General features: G+C 41.7%; 1 protein-coding gene across 2 annotated transcripts in view; it reads left to right on the top strand.

The window, feature by feature from the left end:
- TAFA1 (TAFA chemokine like family member 1) overlaps window positions 1-7744 on the top strand; it is a 215181-nt gene extending 207437 nt beyond the window's left edge. For both annotated transcript variants that reach the window (XM_085590322.1, XM_021550941.4), the window contains exons 4-5: window positions 2302-2426; window positions 6813-7744. In XM_085590322.1, coding sequence (XP_085446448.1) covers window positions 2302-2426; window positions 6813-6830 — 143 coding nt within the window. In that variant the 3' untranslated portion in view covers window positions 6831-7744. The remainder of the gene's footprint in view (window positions 1-2301; window positions 2427-6812) is intronic.
- The last annotated feature ends 7314 nt before the right edge of the window (window positions 7745-15058 follow it).

Here is a 15058-nt window from a genome sequence, read left to right as displayed (position 1 = left end):
TCCTCCCTCTTTGAACAGAGCTGGAGGTGTAAAACTTTGAAATCAAACAGAACTCAAAGGATCTGCAGTACCCAAGACAACTGGTCCTAAAGATTAAAAGGCTCTTAATAGAAGAGAAAACCTATAAACACAAGATTCAAAGAAAGTAATTTTCTTTGGGTTTTGGACACCCCTGCCATGGTAAGAGGCTAAGGACTAGACTACAGTGAGCTTTCTAGTGCTTCAGTCTTAAAAAGGACTTTGCCTACTTACATATTAGAGACAAAAAGGAGCTTTTCATCTGCAAATTTCCCCCATTATAAAAGGAGCCTGGTCTTCAGCCCAGGTGCAGGTGCTCACTGATGGGTACTTGGATATAATTGCACCCTGATAATAACTCAGTAATAACATGTATGTATATACTAAAACCAATACACCACTACATGAGTCAGTTGCCATTAAATTTCAGCAATGACTTTGCATTTGATTATTTTTCAAGGTCAAGATCTGAATACTTGGGCTGTATTTAACAACATTCATAAGTAGTGAGATCATTTTAATTGCTATGAGCAGCATTGCTTCTCCATGCTGCCTCCCAGTCTGTATTCACCTCAGATCTCTGTTTTACCTGGTAAACTCCCCAGGCCAGGGTGTTCAGGTTTGTGGGGTTTAGTACCTTGCACTGCAGGATCCTCCTCTGTGGTTATTTAATGCTATAGCACTGCTCCTAGGGAATAATCATGATCACCACTTTTGATTCCATGTCACAGGATTCTTCTCACACATCCTGAGGATGCTCTGCTCTGATGATTGCTGTGAAGGCCAGCATTTAGCAGGATATGGTTTTTCAGTTTGCCCACTGCACAATCTATTATTAGAGCACAGATTCAGCCCTCATACTTTTCCTGCATAGCAAAGAGAGAGATCTTTTTTCTCTGCTGTTAGCAGCATCAATGATATCCTTCTGAAACAGGTGTGTGAATAGCATCATTAAACTGCCTTGCCAGCACAGGTGTAAAGGGCTTTTTTTTGTGTCTTGTATATATGGGGAAATGATATATGATAAAAATCAGATAAAAGCTGTGGGAAGAACCAGGAAAGACAACGCTGAGAAATATATGATTATTGTAGGGCTCCTCAAACTGAACTATTCTATTCAATTTTATATTCATGAATTTAATTATAGGCTCTGTAATGTCCTTAAATCAATGCATGCACGACAGGACATTTTCCAGAGTTGAATGGCAGTCAGCTGGTTTATGTATATTAATATATATATAAGGTAGACAGCTGCTTATAAGGTATTTTGTGGGCTTGAAGCAGCCATGAGGGATGATATGAATGGGTTAAGCATCTCTCTTTGAGTGACTGTGCAGAAAGCTTTGACAGGCTTCCTGAGTGCAACCATGAAATTAATTCTTGCCAGAGAAAGCAAACCACAGAAAGAGCCACTCATGAGCCAACTCGTCACAGTTGCAAGGTTAGCTAAAGTTTATCAAAATCCCCAGACAAAAAATGTCATTAAGATACAGCTAAGGGTACAGTCAGATACCAATTCCCAGGCAAGAAACTTCATTAAGGTACATTCAAGGTTGTAAACATATGTGCCAATTAAATTCAAACAGCTGGGTCCAAACACTGCCATTATTCACGGTGTTAAATATTTGGAAATCAAAAGTTACTTTTAGAGATAATATGTTTTGTATAAAATACATAATATGTCGTCGTTTCAACCAACAGCTTCTGCTGCTGTTCTGGATACCTTACCCTCTGTTTCTAGTTGTGGTGCTCCCTGTGATGGCATATTGGGAAAGCCAAAATTCTCCATGGATTCAAATAATTCTGGGCAGATTTGTGGTAAAAAAAAATCCAGCTGTAGGTCCTGAAAGCAAAGCAGACATAGTTTTATGTGGAGTACACTGAACCAGAAGTCCTGAAGACATGGAGATTATTCTGAGGACAATCTCTTCAGACTTGCCTTGTTCTTGTGCACGCCTGTGAAAATCAGATTGGCACTCAGGGAGAGGAGCTGTTAGGCTGGATGGTCCTTTGGTCTGCAGCAGAATTGCTGCCATCACAGCATTCCCTGCAGCCACAGCACAGGAGCAGACAAGATCTCCTGTGTGAGGAGGCTGTGGCAAGCAGTGCACTGTCTTAGGCAATACAGGATGCCAAACAAGTAATTAAATATGAAATCCTTACAGCTAAACTCCAGCTGAAGGGACACTCTGCCTTTTAACTGCAGTGTTAGACCCTTGAGATATTATTTAATTAGATTTGGTCATTGTAACATAGTTGTGAACATTGTCTTTTCTCTTTTAGCTTCTATAGTGATTGGGAAATGGTGGTGTGAGATGGAGCCCTGCCTAGAAGGAGAGGAATGTAAGACGTTGCCTGATAATTCTGGATGGATGTGTGCAACTGGCAATAAAATCAAGACCACCAGAGTAAGTCTCCTTTCTGTCTGCACCCAGGAGGTCTTAACAGGAAAGGGAATCACTAATGACTGCTCACCCATGTCTTTTCCATCATTATGCCTGCTGTAAAAGTCTTAAAGACTACTGTCGTTATCAACCAGTGCTTCTGGCCATAATTGGGTGAAAATTCAGATGGACCAGGCTGGTCAGCTGGGTCCAGGCTTGGTAATCAGCAGGTTGGAGCCGCTGAATTGCCAGGTCACTTTCTTACAGAGATTGTAATCTCAAAATACCCCTAATGCACATCACTGAATCCCTTTCTGGTGGCTAAAGGGAAGAACATCAGCTCAGAGGGATCTGCTGAATCCTATATCCATTTCTTGGCTGTTCCAGGCAACATCTGGATTAGCAGCTGTACAAATGCTTTGTAGCAGAGGACTCAGCTCTCTGTTGGCACTGCAGAACCACTTCAGAACAGCTCCAACCCCATGAACTCATTAGTGATGAGCTCTTGAGATGCTGCAGGTTCAGGTAGCACAGGCCAACAGGTGACGACAGCTTTCACCACACCATGCCAGGAAAAGGCAGAGAGAGGGTGTGAATGAGCTGCCTAAACTCCCACTACGAGATTACCTTAGGAAGAAAAATGTTTTTCAGAAATAGACTCTAGCTTTTCTTTTGCATTGTGTGATTGTTTCACAACCATTGTCTTAAAATTGTCACCTATACCTGTATTCAACAATTCTAATTAACTAATTTTCATATCACAATTGAAATTTTTTTCCAAGAAAATTACATGATTGTCAACTCAAAATGCTTTTATAAACATACAGATTTTCATTTTCTGTGAATTGAAAAATGGCTTTTGAAACCTGTTAAATGAAAATGAGCGAATTTTCAATAATTTGAAATTCAATGTTTGATAAGAAATTCTACACACTCATGTCCAGCTGCTAATTCACAGGAATGTGCAGTGTAGTGTTGTAATTTCTTGACTTTTTCCTTTCTCTCCAGTCCTGCCTAACTCCAGTCATTTTTCATGTCTTCTGAGCCTCCTGTTGGAGGAGGAGATTTTACTCTAATTGATCCCCATGGCACCTGAATCCTTCTCTTTCCCTCCATAGGACCTGCCCCAGGATGAATGGTTTGTATTGCAGTCCTCATTTCTGGAGCAGAGCCTTCTGCCACACCAACACATTAAATGATCAGGAGACTTAGGAGGTTTCCTTTGTAGGAAGCAGTAAGTGGACCCCAAAAACAAGATCCATGTGATCTCTTTGTCACCTCCTAGAGAAAAGGAGGAAGGAAGGAGGGAACTGGGATTCCCTGACTCAGTTTCTTTCTTTGGTGCTGTTCCTGCAAATCTCTCTGTGCCCACAGCTGAACTCTTCCCACTGCAGCACCACTGGAAGGCTGTTTCCTAATGAATGTGCCTTGCAGTGAAATTTAAAAATCCCAGACCACAAACTCACTACATGTCCTTTCCAGTGAGGAAAGTGGGGAGTTAAAACGGAAGAAAGTGATGTGGAAGAACTAAGAAGCAACATGAAGTATCTTACACAATAATTCAGCCCTTCTGCAGTCTGTCTACAACTTACATAATTGAGGAATTGCATTTTCTTCCTTCAGTGAAGCTGTCCTTCTCTTAACTCCCCCAGTCCTCATCATATAAACTAGTTTAAGGCAATAGAAGCGATTGCTAGAAATTTAGGAGCTTCATTAATATGCAGATGTATGGTCCAATCTATTCAGTATGCATTATTGTATTTCATTTGAATTAAATACTTGCAGAGTGAGTGTTCATAACTGAAAAAATATTTCTTCATTTACCCACAGGAGTTATTTTAATTAGCTTATGAGGGGAGTACCTTATGGTGCTGCTTCCAGTAGAATTTTGCTTTGTTGCTTTAAAATATCATTACAGAACCCAACTGACAAAGGCAACATGACATGATGTGCTCAGCAACTGTCTCTTGGATTTTCTAAGGAGAAATTCTTCTTAGTCTCTGGAACTTTGCTTGAATCTGTACCACTCTGTTAAGTCTAGCAACATAAATATAAAATAATGGATGCAATCAGATCCTGAAACAGGCTTTTTTTTCCCTTTGTTTTGCCATTTCAGACAGCAGCAGAGAATGAGATTACAATGTAATCTGCCCTGACCACAATCGAGATTCCAAGAGTGGGCCATGTGTGTCTAATTTGAGTAGTTAAGGAAGTTAAGAAAGCAGAAGAAACAAGACAAATCAGTCAAGATCCCAGCTCTCTCTGTGGTGATTAGGCAGAAGGCTACAGCAAGTCTCCATAGGCTGTAAACTGTTTTAATGAAGGCTTTTCCTTACACTAAATACATTTATGTTAGCTGCTTTCCTGACAAGGAAAACATTCCCATTTATGACTCTTGGGATTAAGACACCCATTAGTACATTCTTCCAGGCCTACAATAAATCACATATGAGTGTGTGTATATGTTTATATATATATTTATGAGTACATGGATATACACAATATGTATCATTTTCTAGGGTAGTGCATAACTTTATGGTTGGGTCTCAGATGTGATTAATACTGATTAGTGTCAAAAGAAGATGGACAACAGACTCAGTAAAGTCTTTACCAGTACATTCTTCATTCCTTCCTTTTCATGCATTTATTTCTGTGTTTAGCCCTTTAGCATAGCTCACTAATTAAGTTTTTAAAGCCAAAGTTACTCATAGCTTCCTTACATTGATTTGTTTTCTGTTGATGGTCAAGCGGGTGACAAACACTGGAAGGAAATAATATTGTCATTCAATTTTTGGAGCAGTTTCAATGTTCTTCTAATCCCTCATTACTCTTTTTTTTTTTTTTTTTAAATTTATTTAAGAACTTTCAGTGCTTTCCTTAAAAATGTGGGGCCCTTGGAGCTGTACTAGGACCTGCTGGAGGTCACCTTGCCACTTTCAGCACAGCAGCTGGCACCAGTGACAGTAGAAGAGCAGCAGCTCAGGCTGGATGCTGCTGATATTTTGGAGCATGGAAATTAATGTGTTGATCAGCTGGGAATGGGCAGAGGAGCCCAGCTTAAAGCTCCTCTCCAGTTTTTCAGCCTGTGCCTTGTGTTGCAGCCTGGTTTGATCAGTTTTAACAAGTTTTGGCCCATCTGAACTGGTTCTGAGCAGCTTGAACTAGTTTTGATAGGTTTGATTTGGTCTGAACTGGTTTAAACTGATCTCTACCATTTTTATCCTGTTTTGACCATTTAATCTGGTTTGAGTTTGTTTTGACCAGATTAATCTGGTTTAAACCATTTGTTTCAGTTTTAACTGGTGGGATTCAGTTTCATTCAATTTGAACTGTCTGGATCTCATGTAAATCTCTCTTGCTTTAATATTTACTGCTGTATTCAATCACCTCGTGCTTAGATAATAATCTGTAGCCCTGATTTAATTCCAAGCCTGACCATATTCAAGTCAACATGAGTTTCATTGCTGACCCAGATGCCTGCAAAGCGCTGAACCCCTGAACCAGTACAAGAAAGAAGCAAAAGAATAACAAAAGCATTTCTTTGACAGCACTATTTTTGCTGCCAGGCAGTTTTTCTTATTTCAACATCCTAAAAAATCTGCTGGGCATTGGTGTTTCCCCTTGCAGCACACAGATCAGTTTTGGTGGTAGTCACAAGGAGGGATGGGTTTTGGTCTGTTATCTCACCTGAGGTGAGTAGGTGGAGTAGCTTCTGTGGTCTGTCACAACCCTGCCCTCTGGAGAAGTGGGTTGGAGGGGTTCCAAACAAACCTGAAATGTGAATGAATGCTCCTGCCTGTCTTGTCCAGCAGAAGTCACTGGAATCACTCTGGGAAGGGGAGGGTGGAAGGCTGGGTGAGCACAGCCCCAGACCCAAATCTGTCCTGGCTTGGCCTTCTTGCTTGAAGGGCTCCTGCAAGGAAGATGGAGAGAGACTCTTTATAAGGGCATTAGAGGCTTCAGACTGACAGACAGGAGGTTTAGGTTGGATATTAGGAATGAATTCCTCCCTGTAAGGGGAGTGAGGCTCTGGCACAGGCTGCCCAGAGCAGCTGTGGCTGCCCCTGGATCCCTGGAAGTGTCCAAGGCCAGGTTGGATGGGGGATGGAGCAACCTGAGATAGTGGAAGGTGTCCCTGCCAAACCAAGACATTCTGTGATTCTGTGGTGTCCAGCACACCCAGCCCAGGTGGTTAATGCACATCCAATATCTGCCAAGGCAGAGGCAGGATCTTGCTCAGGATCTGTCTCTTGCAGTGCTAAAAGACACACACCCTTCTGGTATTGCATTTAAATTCAGGTATATCAATCAGCTGTATCCCACACAGCCTTGGTCCTTCTTTTCCCAAAGACTATATTTAAAAAATAACATATTATGCATAACTGACTCTTTCTCATTTTTTGACTGCAGATCCACCCAAGGACTTAACAGAGCGCCCACGTCTGCACTGAGACAGTGAAAGCCCTGCTGATTTATGAGGACAAAGTATTGAAAGTTTAAAACCATCTCAGCATTTTCCAAGCCAAATGGATTTCTTATTTGCACTTTGACTGTTTACCAGAAAACAACAGTGGCTTTACTGTGTGAAGGAAAGGATTCGGTGGAAATAATGGCCCTGATATTTGACAGCTGAAAATAAAAAATGAAGAAAGTGGTTCCTTTGGTAAAGTTTCTGAGATTGCAAAGTACAAGCAACAGTATAAGTTTGGATCTACAATTTACTTTATACCAGTTAAAGTATATATATATAGAAATATATATATATTAATATATGATATTTTGAAATAAAAGCCTCACTCTTCAAGAAATTGAATAGTACCACACTTTGCTGCAGCTGCTGTATTTTTTTTTTTCCTTTTTTGCAATGGTCTGGAAGTTCCCTACCTGTTTGAGAGAGAAATGTGGCAGTGAAGAGGCAAAGCAAACCTGCTGTGGTACAAGGACGCCTAAGAGCTACACGAATCCTACCGATGCAGCATCCAGAGCTTCCTGTTCCCTTCGGCAGAATTTTGAGGGCATTTGTTGTTCCACTTTGTGTTCTGGAGGCTTTTCCCCTTGTGCAATACTAGCATGCTGGCTTTTCTTCATTAACCATACTTGATTGATATATAACGATGATAATTCTATCCTCCTCCAAGAAAATATTTTTAGATCTGTTAGATATTCCATGAAGAAGAGATGGACAACTACAGAGTGAAGTACAGTATGTATTAAAAGTTTATTTGGCAGAGTTTGGTAGACTGTGAGCTCCCTTCTTATTAAAAATGTACTGTATGTACAATGTCTTCAGACTTTGTATAGCTCGTAGAGACTGCAGTAAAAACCCAGTAACCACCTCCTGAGCTTTGCATTGTTGGCTCACTAATTCTTTGAAACAACAACAAAGCTACTTCTTTCCAGACTGGCACGTGAGGCGAGTTTTTCATATGGTTTGGTGTTTCAGGAGCCCATTTGCAATTGGTGAACAGGCACCTCAGCTTAAGCATGCCTCTGTGGACACCTGGCTGTGTGCTCTTACCCCACAGCACACATGGGAGAACTACCTAAATTTAGGTTTCCCTCATTACAGGCCAGGCTAATTCTCATTAGAGCATTTGCCACCAGCTAGAAGCATACACATAAAAGCAATTCCACAGCATAGCAAATGCCCAACAGTTTGTGGCAAACACAAACTTGTGGCTGATCCCTTCACTTTGAGAATTGTTTCCTTTGGTTTATTTTCAATCTGTTTCCTGCTATGGTGAATTCAGCTGGGCTGAGATGCTCCTCAGCAAGGACATGTCCACAGAGACCTTGACCCGGGCGAGCAGCCTGAACTCCCATTTCTGGCTGAGCTGCAGCTGTTCACCAGGCAGTCTGGCCCTGGCATTGCTGAAGAAAGATCAAATCTGAGGGCTGAAGTGTGCGAGCCTAGTTCACATTCCCAGGCACTTTTGTGAGCGGTCCAATTAATTTCAGGGGGTTTATTGGTGTGGAAAAGTGTCTTGCTGTCACGCATAAGTCTGCACAATCTACCCTGCAGTCCGCCTAATGCTACCAAATCAAGGAGGAATAGGGAATTGTAAAAGTAGTTCTGTTCAGTCCAGCTTCATTTCTTTAATATTTCCAATTTCCTTTCAGCCTGCTTACCTGTCTCTCACAGGATGCCTTTGGCCATGCTGATCACTTTTAATCCAATGCAGAGAAGTGCTGCACTTCCCATCCTAGATTTGGTTGAAATTTTCCCACTGAGTTTCTTTCTCCTTCAGGGTAACCACTTCAATCCTGATGCTTCAAGAGGCAGAAATTGTCACTGTAATTACAGTGTAGATTAAAGCAGTTACATGACGTGTCACGCCATATTCCAGGCTGGCTTTCCATGCTGATCTTTTCCCAGTGCTCACAGTGGAAATTGATAAGCTGTTTCCAAATACTTCTATTATCTCCCTTCAAAAATGTGAGTGAAGATTATCTAGGGAATAAAACAGATGACCCAGAAAGTGGTAGAATCACATCCCTAGAATGTCCAAGAAAGGCCTCAGTGTGGCACTTGGGGACATGGTTTAGTGGTGAAGATGGCAGTGTGAGTTTAACAGTCAGACTTGGTGATTTTAGAGGTCGTTTCCAGCATTAAGAATTTTGATTCTGGGCACAGAAAGGACAGTGAGCCTCACCATCACTTGGAGTGATGGTGATCTTTGCACGTGGAGACCACCCTCCCTGGTGGCTCAGCTGGTCAGGCTGGGTATTTTCTGGAATCAGCCCCTTGCCCAAACTATAGATGATACCTGGACCCTCCTCTATATTTTAGATGTAGTCTGCCTTGGCCACATGTCTCCAGTACTGTTATCTCAGTTCAGAGGGGAACACTGCCTACCTGCTTACCCCAAATGGATTATAGGGTCATCTCCAGGCTCAGCTGCCACTAGTGAAGAGAAACTCCTCCAAAATAAACCCCTAGTATTTCTGAATTTTACCCAAACAGCTCTTTATAAACGCCACAACCTCCTCCAGCATCCCTTGGTGTACTAGGAGATGGAGCAGCAGGTAAGTCCATTCAAAGCCAGGACAGCCTTTTACCAGCTGGAACTGAGGCACACAAAGCTAAACACAATCCCATTGGGGAGCTGTGAAAAATTCAGCAGAAACTGAAATTTGGTTTCCTTATTCCCAGTCTAGTGACACTCTGTTTGAGGAGCCCCACAAACAAGCCCATGTGTGGCCTCTTGTACCCTTTGCCAAAGCCCAAGGTGTCACCACTGGGAGGTTTTTGCCCCACAGCAGAGCCACAACCACGGCTCATCCTGTGAGCAGATAATGCTGCTTGTGCTGTGCCTATGAAATATGCCTGTTGAGATTGGGAAATATTAGACTTGCTAAAATATCAGAAGGAAATGTTGCCATTACCACAGGAAAGTTTCTTTGAGATGTTTATGAATTTTTCTTTGCCAGTAGGCAGCCTCAAACACCACCCCACCAAATTCAGTAAACATCTGCGTCTCTTTGAAGCTGCCGCAAAAATCTGCTCGTGAAGTGCAGCATGGAGAGATTGCTGTTTTAATTAAAATGTTTTAGAGGGCAATTAAGGCCTTTGCAAAAATAATGACTGATAGAACATGAAGTCCAATTAAGAGTCAGATGCAACTAACCTTCATTGTTTCAGGGAACCAAGTTGAAAACAATAATAAAATGAATTCAACAAGCCTAGAGTCACAAATATTCTGCGTTTCAGGGATGTTCACAGTAGCACAGTGTGTAGCAGGAAGATGTCAGAGCTACTTACCCTGGCCGATGGAAAGCAGATGTGTTTCAGTGGAGGAGTGAATGGTCCTCATATCCTCATGGGAAAGTGACAGTCATGCCATTCCCTGCAAAATGTTAAAAGGTATTTATGTTAACAGAGGAGAAAATGAAAGTTCCTGCCTTTTGGCAGAAGTCTAGATAGACACTTCAGGAAATGAAGAAAAAAAAAAAAAGAAAATGTAAATGCATCAAAGATAAATTTAGATTTATGTCAGTGTTTCTTCCGATGTGTGAAATCAAGTTCTGTAAATCTAAAATGTACAAGTTGGAAAAAAAATACCAAAAAAAAGGAGTAGCTACCATCTGCCTATTAATTCAGAAAATTTAGATTATATGTTTCTGTCCAAAAATCTCTGGTAATAAAAAGCTCAGTGTGGTATGACATGATATTCTTTTGAATATACTGTATGCTATATAAAAAAACCAGAAATAAAACCTGGAAGGAAGTCCACTCCTATGGCAAACATCAGGAACAGCATGATGTGACCCATATGTGGCACTACACAGAGAAAGGACCATGAAAAATTGCTGAAGGTGAAGCAGTTTATGATGAGTGATGCTCTTATCAGACCTATTGATTGACTATTAGCAGAGTTTGCAGGTACTGTCAGTGGTGTACTGCTTGGATGTTTTCCTATTATAAAATGATTGGTTACCACCCTAACTCTCCTCATTCATTTGCCACTTACCTGTTTCACTGGCTGGTCTAAATATAATTACAGATCATACAGAAGTTGTGCAGGAGATAAACATTGACGTGGAAAGCACATCCATTTCATCTGAAGGTGGCAGGCTTTGTTTCTTCTTCTTCAAGGGCAGGATGAATTTTGTGGCCTAAAATGAGCTTCTCTTTTATCAACACCTCAGTCACATCCCAGTAAGCAGGGTTAAGAGCTTGCCTGACAAAGAAGTGGGTCATGCTTCTTTGCTTGGTATTCTATTTTTTCGTCAGAGAAAAATAGAAACACATTCCACAAATAATCTTTCAGGTAGACAGAAGGAGATGTGTGTACAGGGCAGTTGGTTTCAGGCTGTCAACACTTTTTCTAGTTCACTGGTTTGAATTCAGATCATAGGCCTGACACATATTTATGGTTTCTTCTCTCAGAGGCTCACACAGTCAAAGCACTTAACTTCACAAATATTTGTACTTTGTAAAACCATGCTGCTCTGAGGAAAGAAACTGAATCCTCTGCTTTCCAGGCAGGAAACTGAAACTCATAAGAGCTGAGACCTGCCCAAGGTGATGCTAAAAACCTGCAGCAGGCCCAGCAGTAGAAGTGAGGGCTCCTGGATTTCAGGTCATTGCTGAGGATGGTTCACCTGTGATTCACATCAGTGAAATTTCGCTGAGAGCAGACCCTGGCTTTGAGCTTGACTCTCAGAGAGCAGAATCAGGGAGTCTGCAGTCAAGTGTGGGCAATTGTACCAGCACCGACTGACCAGAGCTTGTGCATCTCCCTTTCAGCTGGGATTTTCAAACCACTGATGCTTGGAAAATCACCACCAGGTCTACTCCAACACCTTTTGCTCCCACAGGGACACAGTCCTGCCTTAGTTTGGTTTCATGGCTCCATAGTAGAAGCTGCTCTGAGCCTTTCAGATGAGAGCAGAGATAGAAAATGGTCATGTTTAACCCTGACAGGCTGAAAAAGATGACCAACAGTTCTTCTTTTGGAGGTCATGATTTTTTTGGAGACATCTGTCTGAGAGAATGGTTTTCATGTGAAAGCTGACTTTGAGGGGAGAAAGCCCATATTGCCTTCCACCAGAAAAATGGGGCACTGGCCAATGAGGAGCACAAATAACTTGGTCTCACCTGAGAGTGTGGACACCACTTCCGTGGGAGAGGATACTATGCAGAGCAACTAAGTAATGGAAAAAAAATTATTTTTGACAAATATTCCTGTGTGGGTGCATTTTGCAGATCTTTGCTAAAACTTTTGCCTTTGTGTGATGTGTACCTCTAATTCCTAATTCAGAAATGTGCAGAGGTCTTTCTCACATAACAGACCTGGATATGGCATTTTTTCATCCAACACTCATGGCTGGATTATTTTTGTTTTCCCACCATGAAGCAATATTATCCAGTTGGTCTGACCATAAACAAAATACATGTTTGAGCATCAAGTTAGTAACCTGTTTCCCATTATTTCTCATCTGTTTTATTTCTCAGATTACTGTCTTTGATTCAGTTAGAAGTGAGGGCTAGGGGCACACCTAGATAAAAAGCAAGCTATGCATAACCTAAAATATTGCTCAGGGGAATAGGTAATTTCTTCCTCCCACCTGCCATTCCTCTTCATTTCCTATTTCATTTCACTTTCATTTCATCCCATCCCCTCCCTTTCACACCACTCAATTACATTCATCCATCTCCATTATCACCACTACTGCCCCACAGACTAAAGAAGAGACCCCTTTCAGGGAGCTGTCCCCCACAGCCACGGTGATTTATGTGATCTTCACTCTTTTCTCTGTGTACTTTGGTAGGTGAGATGCCAATCTGTGCCAGCAGCTCCCTGTATTTCCCTGCCCAGACCAGCAATCCCCAGCTCAGGGCCACAGGGCCCCTCTCAGGTGTGCCCTGGGTACAGAGCAGGTGCTGCTGCTACTCGATTTGCAGCAGAGGAGTTAAGTGGCAGCTCCTCACCTTCCCTGAACCCGCTCTGTTTGTTGCTTTTCCAAAGGTCTCCTCTGCCTTGACCAGATGTGAGAACTCAGCACAGCAGCTATTGGGGGCTTGCCACCAGTTTAAGCCTCTGCAGGAGGGAAATTTATCACTACTGATTTGATCAGACTTTCTTTTTGGACTTGAAGTAAAAAGTGAAGAATTGGCCAAGCCGCTGTGAAATGCACAGTGTGGAATCCAAGCTCAGGTGTAGACCCATTTAGATTGGAGAAGACCTCTAAGATCATCAAATCCAGTCATTAACCCAGCACTGTCAAGACCAGCACTAAACCGTGTCTGAGCACCACATCTGCACAGGTTTGGATCACTTCCAGGGATAGTGATTCCACCACTTCTCTGGGAAGCCTGTGCCAAAGCTTTTTCTGGGCTTTTTGTGCTCTTTCAATTACATTTTCTCTCTGATAGACGTTGCTATCCAGATTAGTAGAGCCTTCATGATGTCCCATGTACAATGGTCCAGTTTTTACACATCTGACCCCTAATCCCTAAAGCCCTCCTGGTGTCTCACAGACACTGATACAGAGCAGAGAAACAGTTAGGAAATGTCACAGTCTAAAGATAATGGTCTCTGTGTCCTTCTCTGATTGAAAAGAATTCTCCCTAAAAGTAGTTTTGAAATTAAACAGCCTTTCAAACATTTTGCAACCTGAAGAACGCCAGTACTGAATTAATGCTAAAGATCAGCTAAAAATGTCTTAAAATAAAACATGCACTTGGCTCTTGAATTGAAGCCCTTAGGCAAATCTTCCACCAGCTTTGCTTCTAGAAGAGGAACTGATAGGCCATATTGAGACCCACTTAAATCTCTAGTAAGGAACGTAAGCAGGGAAGGAGACCTGTCACAAAGACATCACTGCCTTGCAGTGCTACCTCCAGGCACTCTACAGCTTTCCTTTAATTCTGCCACAGGCAGGTTTATCACTCAGCACTGGACCCACAGTAAGCAGATTTGCATTCCATCAACTTTCCCTGCTCTTAGTCTAGTCTGGATTTGACTGATGAGTATGTGTGAAGACAGCACTTAGGACTTCACAACACAGCACAACAGTCCAAGCAAAGCTTTCCTGCTGAGGAAGGCATTTCCACCCCAGCTGAATTACTGCTCTTTGAGCAGAATTTGTGTGTTCAAAGCTGCTCAAGAGGAAAAACCAGGCTACAATGTTTTTCCTCAGCAGCTTGGCTATATCTCCCCATTCTCTTTGGCCAGCAGACTCTCAAAGACACATCAGCTAAAGTAGCAACAGCCAGTGCAACAAAGAAATATCACAGTCTGGGAGATATTACAGTCTGGATGTGCACCTGCCAGAGGCAGCTTCCACGAGCTCTTCACTCATGTGGCTTCATTTTCTTCTGACTTTGACTCCCAAAAACTTACAATCTCAAAAGATAACAGTGACTGGATGGAAAACAAAGCAAAACAATTCATAGCAGTTGTTGATATGCCCTAGAACTGCTTTCTCCTCATCTGGAATAGGAGAGAGGGAAGACTTGTAAATGCAAGGACAGGGAAATTCTGGCACCCAAAGCTGTAAGACTTACAAGCCTGAAGTGATATTTTCTTCTCATCTGTTCTGAGATGTGATTATTATAAGAATATTACATTCTCAGTTAGCTTTTATACTCTCTCAGCACCTGATTTCTAAATGTTATTATAGCCTATCTTCCTTTCAGCTCATCTCTACTCTGTCTTTGTCCAAGGCAGAAAAAATAATACTTTGCTTACACAAAAGCCTGTTCTTTTACTTGGCACAGAAAACAAGACAGGGGATAAGAGACTGTTGGTTTTATTTAGCGAAACTCATCTCATCATTTGCTTCACTGTTGGATTATAAACAGTATTCCAATCTTCTCCCGTAACTGAAACACCTTTTTTATATCAATTTTTCTTTCTACTATCATCAGACCACTTTGATTTGTTTACATGAGCTCTAGCTCATGTATCCTGTGTCTATTTCTCTGATTTGAGCAGAATTGAAGTCAGTTTCAAAATAGTGGGCCATTTTCCCTTACAGATGTTGTATCCATTTAATCTGGGTCTCCCATCCTTAAAATGCTCTTTCCAACAGTGCCTTGTTACAATCAGCACCAGCTTTGCCAACAAAAACTGAAACAGCAAACTTTGAAATTATACTCCAGGTATTCATATATTAGACAAATTAAATACATATTAGATTGTTTCATA

Source organism: Lonchura striata, chromosome 12 (assembly GCF_050655825.1).
Source record: "Lonchura striata isolate lonStrDom1 chromosome 12, ASM5065582v1, whole genome shotgun sequence".
Taxonomy (NCBI): Eukaryota; Metazoa; Chordata; class Aves; order Passeriformes; family Estrildidae; genus Lonchura; species Lonchura striata.
The sequence above is the reverse complement of the archived record's forward strand: the minus strand, read 5'-3'. Positions and strand labels throughout refer to the sequence as shown.